At 38.8% G+C, this 9,600-nt stretch overlaps 1 protein-coding gene across 1 annotated transcript; it reads right to left on the bottom strand.

Moving 5' to 3' along the window:
• Window positions 1-884: 884 nt before the first annotated feature.
• On the bottom strand, window positions 885-9,305 carry ELF5 (E74 like ETS transcription factor 5). The gene is given in 9 exon segments (XM_032113174.1): window positions 885-1,467; window positions 1,469-1,495; window positions 2,071-2,266; window positions 2,781-2,831; window positions 3,898-3,902; window positions 5,111-5,237; window positions 5,240-5,314; window positions 8,167-8,188; window positions 9,240-9,305. Coding segments are annotated over 9 exon segments (627 nt in total). The 3' UTR covers window positions 885-1,409.
• Between the last annotated feature and the right edge of the window lie 295 nt (window positions 9,306-9,600).

The raw sequence follows: 9,600 nt of genomic DNA, 5'->3' as shown, positions 1-9,600 counted from the left end.
TTTCAAGAACAAGACTTTTAGGGCTAAAGAACAAAGGAACTCAACAATGAACTGAGGTTATGTGGAATAACATGCTGCAAAGAAGTCCACTGGAAAGCAAGATCAGAGCCCTGAAAGCCACCTGTGGTTAGCCTAAAATTGTTGATGGATTACAGCTGTTGTTTTAATTTGTAGTGCGTAAAAAACAGTGTCCACAAAAACTACCAAACAGCTATGATGCATTCAAAAAACACAATTGAATTTTCATATATCATCTTTCATTCTAACCAATTTACTTATTGTGAAGTTTAGGTAGGGAGCAGCTGAGAGCACTTACTGCACACTAATTGTTACTGGTATATGTAAAACTGTATGTCATAGACTGCTTTGAAGAATTAAAACTATGGTTGCATAGATGTGGGCAAAAGTTCTAGAGAAACTTTGCCACAAATAATAATTTGCATTTCAAAATTAATCTACTTCAGCAAACGCTTATACCTTTTCCAGAACTGCTTCTTCCAAATGCAAAGGTTACTTGAACTCACCTTCAAGAGGATTAGTAGAAGAAAATTGAAATTTACATGCATGAGAAATTGTAGAAAGTGAACTTGAATTTCAGTGGAGTATCTTCCCTGAAAATTCTTTGTAATAAAAATTATACTCATTCTGCCATGTAACAGAATTGATATCATGTGAGCAATTGCAACTCAGCACAAGGAAGAGTGATAAAAATTTGCAGTGAATGCTTTTTTTGCTCAAAAACCTAAATATACCACGTATATATGGATTAATGAATTTGCATAGATGAGATTAATAGGCAAGGAAGGTAGCTGCTTAATAAATAATTCAGAATAGAGTCATTTTTATTTGTTAACTTGATTGACTGGACATATTAAATCCAGACAAATAGAGAGGATTGAATTGTTCATTTTGGATGACATGCTGAATTCTACCATATCTGAGAAATGCAATGGCTTAGGGTACAATGGATCAGAAAAGCTTTTTCTTATGAAATGAAAGAAAGTTTTCTGCGTTACTCCAAAGTACAAGAACCTAACTGGGAAATGTACCTAAATAATTTCTTTTAAAAGGCAATGAAATGGGGCAGAATTTAATGCTTTCCAGTGGAAATACTGGCTAAGACAGAGAGAGGCAGGTAGTTTTTAAATATCAACATTAATCCTAATCTCCTGAGGAGCAGTAAAGAGGTATGAGGAGATAATGCTCAGCTGAAATCACAAAGAAGACAACTCTGAAATTCAAGTGCTGTTTTTGTTGCTTTAGTCTGTGTCTTGAAGCAGACTGTAATGAGTTCAACCAGACTGGCAGAGGGGAGAGAGGAAGCAGAAAAACTCTCCCTCAAGTATCCATTCCAGCTGTGTAATTCAGGCTGCAGCATGTTCCATGCTGAAAAGAAAGCATGAGGCAGTTCACATCTTGTTCTCCTGCCATCCATGGGCATGCTTTCTAAACTCGTACACCAGCCACTTCCAAAATGCCAGTTTTATAATGGTAACTGCTGGGGAAACCCAGAAAGGAAACAATGGACAAAGTAGTAGTGGAAGTCACCTTAGGGAAGTTTTTTATATGGACTTTATGACAGCAGAACAGTACCTGAGTCACCGTGTTCTTTACAGGCAGAGAGCTCCTCTCTTCCTGTTAAATTGCTCTTGAGGATTTAAAACAACAGCTTAAAACTTTTCCATGTGCCCTGGAGGATGCCTTTCACTGTTTGAAAGATACAAGAATTACAGTGGTTATCACAGTTCAGAAGAAACCATCAGTGTTACTGGTACAGCAAAAAGAATAGTTTGGGGGGGACTGGTTTGCAAACATAGGGTAAAATTCTCAACTGAGATAAAATATGCTAATTTTGTTGTCATCAGTAGTTACAACTCTGTACTGCTTTACACTTAGCCTATGGATATTTTATAAGTGAAGGAGACCAGGTACTATCTCATGATCTATAGAAAAAACATGAAAATAACCACCTACCCAATCATTCTCCCCAACTCCCAAGTTTTCAGGATAGCTACGAAAAACAGAGCGGAAGTGTAATGAAATGAGGGATATTGCTGCCTGTTAACTCACCAGAGAGCTCTGCTCAATTTTTCGTATGTCCTTCTGTCATTTTTCTTCCTTTGTCCCCACATCTTTGCCAGAGCTTCTGATTTAACAACACAAAAAATGCCTTGCTGCCTGTCTTCCCATTTCAGAATGTCACTGTTTTCTTCAGGAGAAATGAGCAGATCCCTTACAAATTCCCACAAGTGAGAATTCTGTAAGTCTTAAACAGGAAGAAGACAGCTGTTAAGTCGATGTTTTCTTATGCATGCCAAAGTACTGGGGCTCTGAGAAAGCTGATCTAGTGAATGGCATCCCTGCCCATTGGAGGGGGGTGGAACAGGGCAATCTCTAAGGTCCCATCCAACCCTTACCAGTCTATGATTCTATGATTCTAAGTGAATAATTATCATGCAGCTCTATGCCTTGCAGCACAAGCAAACATGTTTTTTTCTCAATGTTCTGTTCAAAATGCTTCACGTGCAGACATGGGAAATTTGGCGCGTGGTGGGCATGGATCAAATGAAGCCCTCCCTTATGTGCAGCTCAATGATTTCTTGGCTTAGTGCTGTGCTTCTAGAAAGTCAAAACTGCCTCAGCACTAAAGAACATTAAAGAAGAAGAAAAGGGACTTTTTTTAATTTTTAGAAATCTTTTCATCTGCTACATACTGCTGATGTTTGAATACAGTATTTCCTGTTAAATGGAGCTTATTATGTACAAACAAGTTTACTTACAGTCCTTGTTTGATGGCTTTGTTACTTCTGCATCAGTAAAAAAGGAAATACCTAAAAGGGAAGAATATACCCAGTGTTTAGTTATTTTCTTCACAAGAATAACTTCTGGACTGAAATCTAAGTCCTGGTCTCCTGCATCACTGCTTGTGAATATACCTCAGAATAGATGTAGAAAATGCAGGCTGCAAAACCACAAAATAATTTTTCATCTTATTTGCTGCAAAAATTATTTATTCTTCCCAATGTGACTATGTCTATGTTTTAGTTAGTTTTGGGGGGTTTTTTTAACTTTTGCGGTATTTTTCTTACCCTTTACATTCTGTCTGTATGTCTCCGTTCTTATGATTCATGTGTTTTGTTTCTTTGCCCTCTGCTCCCTTGGCACTTCATTTTTGCTGTCATCTATATCACGGTTTCCCTCCCTGTCTTCACAGTTAGATTAGTTCTTTCTCATTCAGCTCCTTGTCCCTCGAAAACTACCCCTACAGTCCTCCCTCCCTCCTTCCTTTCCCTAAGTAAAATCATCCCTACTGCTGAAAATCATATCTTCACACAGCTGGAACTTGTCTACATTATTAGGACAGTATCACCTTTTCAAGGAGCAGTTACATTCACAAAACATTAATAAATGCCTGCATATACAGATCTGCATTCAAGGAACTTAACTCATGTGGTGAGTGTGGCATACAAAACTGGGAAAAGCTAGAATTAAGCCCGCTTATGCAGCCATGGCTTGGTCCATTGATTATGTTGCAGTAAGGTCTGGCATTGCTGGACCACTGTCTTTCCTCAAAGGTCTTATTTTATTCATGAGGTGGATATTCATGAGCTGTTGTAGTTTGTTTACTGCCAAGTGTCCAATCTTTCTACTGACTATAAAAAGTTAATTTTCTTAATGAGATTTTCTTCACAGCTTTGCATTCTTTAATTCCCTTAATAACATCCTTATCTCCTACATCTAATAATTGCCTTCAGAATGGCCTCTCTGACATGATACATGAACACTGACTGGGTGGAAGAAAGTGATAATGGCCACAGCAGAGCACAGCCAACCTAAACACAGGGTTGTTTTGTTCTTGTGATGGTCTCTAGTCTTGCTCACCTCTGCCAGTCTTACCTCTCCTATTGACAACAGTGTCAGTCACTGCACAACCCTGCTGCATTTTGATAAAGCTTGTCCACATATTTTCTTACTGCTTTCCCTCTGGTCTTCCCAGTCTGTCAATGATCCTGTTTCAGCTTCAGCCTGCCCCTCCCTGTTCACTGTGTACCCAGGTCACCCTCTCCTGCTCATTCTGCCTTGCCAACCTCCACTCCCCACTGGGCAGTTCAAAGGTGGGTAGTGGACCAGTGAGGGATGGATAAATTCCAGTACATTGTGACTAAGCAGATGCTCACCACTGGCAGTGTCAGCTCCCATGAGATCCTCCAGGACTTGCTTGCCTAAGCCTTTAATCCTTTTCCAGGAGTCATAAAACTCCCGTTTGGTCAAATACTCCCCTAAGCCAGAGGAGGCTTGAGCTGTTGAGGGCTTTGAGCAGCTAAAATGCTCTTCAGATTCTCATTCCTAGGGCATAGGGAAATGACCTTCTAAAATTCCCTGCTTAATGGAAACTCTTTTGTTCGTATCACCACAATAGAGCTGGGTAGAATTGCCAAAGCTTGGCATGCAGACTAATTGATTTTTGGCAGGAGTGAATAGCAAGAAACGGTATCTGCAGCAGCAATTGCACTTCTATTTCACTTACACTGAACGATCAATAGCTTAGTTTTTGAATCTTAGCTCATTTATGCAGTAATAAATCTTCCAAGACAAGGTTGAAAAGAGTAAATTAATAGTGTTTTCATTAAAGTGCATCATTAAGCATACTAGTAATGAGGTGGATTATCAGTGCAGTATGCACAGTAACACCATCAAACAAAATTTCTTCTTTACTCTTTAAGAAGCAGACCAATCTTCACTACTTTGAGTTACAGGAATAACAACATGTTGTGTCTTTCTGTATCCTGTCAGAATTAAAACCTCCCTTGGAGCATTCAGGTTGACCACTTTGAGTAGAAAAACCCAAGGAGAGAGCAGAGCTTGTGTCCTTCTGGAGATTTGACTGGTTCACAAAGATGAGCCTGGACTGCGTGTGATTGTGAAGCCAAAGCTTGCAGTGAGATTGTTGTGTGCCTGCCCTATTTCTGAGTACTCCTCATGTAGTATCTAAGTGGCCTCTGTATTTTACCTTTTATCAGTGCTTGGGAATGTGGATCCCACACTTTCTGTTAAACTCACACAGAAATGCAATGCTTTATGTTTTGACTTTGATTTCTGGAGCACTAACCATGCATCCATCCTGCTATTCTGTAAGATGAAATACAAGTATTCTCCACAGAGGCCTGCAGCATCCACAGACTATTCCTGGGTCATGTGGCATAACTACCAGCCATTGATATGAAAGTGGGAAAAGAAATGCACTTGGCATCTAGTTTGTACTGGTCACAGCAGAACTGCAACCACTCACAGATGTTGTGCTCACTCCAATATTCTGGGTGGGTGGATGGATGTTCAGAAAGAATTAGAATCTGTAACATATTTGACAAGAAAGAAAAACTGTAATGAAAAATTGACATAAACATATTTCAAGCAAAACTAATCCCTTTGCTTTCTCCTGACTGCAGTCTTCCTTCCTTATTCCTCCAGAGCACATCAAGCCCTGTGTTTTGCATTTTTCTTTCTGTTATATAGCCTTTAGTACTTCATTTTGTGTGAGATATTTCAAGAGAAAGTGCTTTCACCTGGACATAAAAAGAAAAACTTCCTCTTAAAACTGCAATAAAATTTTTTTAAAAGGTCAAAGTACAGAATTTGTGAAAATTTAGAACTCTGTAATAAAAAACAGTCATGTATTCCTAGACTGAAATAACTTGACTCTTACATGGGAAGGTACTCAGTCAAAGCCACCTAGCTACACTTTATGGCAGATAGATAACTTAAAATAATTTATTACATTTTTTTCATATAATTCCAGAAGTTCTTTCACTCATTTCATCTAAAATAATGTTAATGTCATCATAGGGAATATTTTTTTTTGTTAGATTAGAACATGAAAAATCTATTACTCTCAACACACATCACTGGACAAAGAGCTTCCAAGTAACCCTGCCAGAAAATTATAGCCTAAAAGTACTTAGCCAATTAAATTCCAAATTTTTTAACAGGCTTCTCTCCTCAGAAATGCAGTTACTGGGAAAATGTGTGGAAATATGTATATATTTGCAATAAACTTTTTTTTTTTTTTTGCCTAGAAAAACTTATTTTAACTGTTACTGGTACAAAATCTAGGCCTGGTATGGTATATATACTGCAGCTAACAAGCATGATTTGTGACTCAAGCACTTTTTTTTTCCTAGAATCAAAGCACAGGCTTTTGTTATTGTATTTTTAACTTTTTAAGGATGACTAGTAATTTCTCTCAGTTTTGATTCTTAAGCAGTTACAGGAATACAAGTGAGGAATTATTGCTTTAGGAGTTTAAAGGATTCTAAATTAATTTAAAATATATTATCTGTAATATTTATTATATCACTTGAGTGGGGCAGTTGCAGAACAGTAAATAGCAAAAGAAAGGCCATCAAGGATGTGAATGAAAGAAATATAAAAATGTTCAGTTCATTTTCACATCTCACAGCATCTTATACTTGACCTGTATTTCACAGTTTCTTAGTCCAGTCATCCATTACTCATAATGTAAGTTTCAAGTGAATCCAGAACATTTGATTTTAGGCATTGCTTATATAAAATTGTAATTCAAAATGGGTTATGATAGCACTGCAAGCCAAGTGAAGAGTGTCTAGACAGCAAGTTCAGAGTGCAAAATGATGCAAATAGGCTGGAGGAGTTTCCAGAGTAAAACTAATTTAAAGGGCTTGAAATTGTGACAGAATAACTGTAATATGGATCTTGCATCCTACATGGCTTCTGTAAAGTAATTAATACTTCTAATTACTTTAATTACAACTCCTAAATGTTTACAGAGGAATTTGTGGTTGCTTTCATGAATCATTCCCATGCTATAAATATCTTCATATGTATGCACATACAGAATTAATGTAATACTGCCTGCTGCGTTTTAAACCCTTGGATGCTGCTATGACATTGCAGCAAAGCCAAGAGGTGGGCAGAAGCTCTGGGTCTGACTTTTGAGACCCATACCTTGAGGATATTTGAATCTCAGATTTCATTCACCTCCTCATTTAAAAGGAAAATCAGATGAGCTTAACACTGGATGAGCTTTATAAGCCCTGCAGACTGAACACACCTGGCTGTGTCAGGGTCTGAAGGCTTCTGTGGGGGAGAATGGGAGTGCTGGGAGCACCAGGCTCACAGGCCTTCTGCCAGGGGAAAAAAAAAAGCTTAAAAATTAGCTCTACAGGAACCCCAACTTCAGAGGCTGCTCAGGAAAAGCAGAAGGCTGAATCGATCCCTTTCTGAATCAGGCATACTTATTTTTTTTCTTCTTTTTTTAATCCTCTGCCAACAGCCTCCAGCCTCCCTCAGGAAAAATAGAATATCATAACATCCTCAACTAGACAGATTTAGAGGAGATGAGCATCCCTGTGGAGCTGGGCATGAATCCAGACTTGTGTTTCAGGGGCTGCTCTGTGAGCTGCCACAGGCCAGTCCAGACCCTTTCCCTGTATCTGTGTTTCCATATGCAGCCAAATGAAAAGTTCATGGCATTGCTTTTCTATCTACAAGAGTGTTGGATTGCTCCTTGTTCTTCTATCTAAAGGTAATATGAAAGAAAACCAGAAGTATTTGTTTTGCCAATCCACAGGTACAGTGAATAACCTTGAAATACTTTGTCCATTGGGCTTGAAACTTTGATCTGATTTTGATAAATATATCCTCTGGCAATATTTGTACTGTCATATAAATGACAGGACATGTTTCCTTCATGGAACAGCACTCATCTGGTCCCATTTCTGTCTTTGCTTTGGTTTTGGAAAGACTCAGATCATGATTTTAAAATATTTCAAAGCCCCTTGTAGTACTGTTGTGTTTGATGAGCATTTTAAAGGTGCTGTCACCGAGACCTCACCTTCACACATGCTCATATCTTTTATATCTCATATCAATATGAGTAAAGAATTCAGGGAGCTTTGCTGTCTTGTAAATGCTGAACATGATCAAGGTATTATGCCACTGAGGAGGGAAAGATCAGCCAAAGCCAAAGGGTCTGTGAAAGATCTCAGGGGTTTTTTAAGGGAAAAAGAAAGGGGTGGGTAAAATTTCATACCACCTTACAAGAATATAAGGGCCAGTACACCCCCCTGTGACAGGAACCTTCCAGAACTGTGCCTAAAAGTACAGCTTGATGTGTGTGGGGGAAGGTACCTGGCAGGATGATGGTGAATAGCTGAGGGTGGAGAAGAAAGCATAAAATTCAGATCTTCCCTGTTCCAGCCTTTTAAGGTGATTTTCCTCTTTTCAGGAAGTGATGGAAAACAAAGAGAAGGAATGAAAAGCTACACAATATTTTAATTGTCACAAATGTTAACATCCTCCATTTTGTATTAGAAAAAAATACCCTCAAATATAAATGCTGATCTATTCTGTTTCCAGAAAATAAAAGCATTAAAATTACCAACATGGGAATGGAAAGGCAAACTTACCCTGTATTTCATCCCATGGGAACATGGGGGTGGCTGCAGTGTCCCAGATGACAGTCCTTCTATGGCTAGGGTCCTGTCTCTGATGAAGTGTGCCAGGACTATTCTACATTTTTGCAGAAAATATTTTAGAAACTGGCTCTGGGCTCATACATTAAAATACCAGTGTGCTTTCTAGAAGAGAAGCTGAGCCCAGCAATAGCCTGTAAATCAGTGGTCTTCATCTGTTTCTTTCTAGGCAGTTTTGCCACCACAGTTTAGTCTCTTTTAATTGAGCTTCTATTTCGTTTCTACCAAGTACAAAACAGGTTTTCAAAAGGCATCAGGATCACAGTCCTTAAGCCTATTACTGTCACCAGAGGAAAGTGTAGGTAGAATGTTATTATGCCGACCTACATTCTTCTCTGGCTTCACAGCAAAGTTCTTTTCTGTTCAAGGGCTGCCCGTGCAATGCTGGTGGTACTGCTGTAGTGGCTTTATCTGTGTGTGCTCAACATGTCATATGTACTTCTAGGATACCATGCAGGAAATGACAAGGGAATTCCCAGGTTGGTTTAAATTTGATTCAGGAGAGAAATTACAGTAACCAAGAAGGACTCCTAGAAAGCCTAAAAGCATCAGGAATTGAGCAATAGAAAACATGCGGAGGAAGAAGCATTGCTCCTACCTTGGTCAGAAAAGGTTCATTATTTCCTCAGCTTTCGTAGAGGCTTCTGACCTGATTGTTGTGTAAAGCTGCGTCTTTTACGAGCTGAGGGAGCTTACACTCAGCTACACGTGGAGTTCAATTTAGCATACTTTCAGGGGTGTAGTTGTTGCACTGCTGTTCATCTGGATGAAGTCAGAGCTGTGCAGCTGTTGCATCACAGACCTCACAGTGAAAACAAGTAACAGTCTGCAGTAAAGTTAGAAATTGCCGAAATGCCTCAGATGGGCTGCTTTGCCTTTGGCAGTCGCTGATCTGCTGATACCACGAGTTCCCTAGGGATTCCTTCAATTTCTGTGTTGGGGTTTTTTGTATGTTTGTTTAAGAAAGTGGAAGAAGATTAAATAACAAGCAAATCTTTAATAGAAATCAAAGCAATTCATGTAAGTGATCCAAAATTAATTTTGAATAAATCCTATCAGGTATTTAGAATGCATGTTTTAGGACAAAATA

This window comes from Corvus moneduloides, chromosome 6 (genome assembly GCF_009650955.1).
Source record: "Corvus moneduloides isolate bCorMon1 chromosome 6, bCorMon1.pri, whole genome shotgun sequence".
Taxonomy (NCBI): Eukaryota; Metazoa; Chordata; class Aves; order Passeriformes; family Corvidae; genus Corvus; species Corvus moneduloides.
Note: the sequence above shows the minus strand (reverse complement) of the source record. Positions and strands in the feature narration are given on the sequence as shown.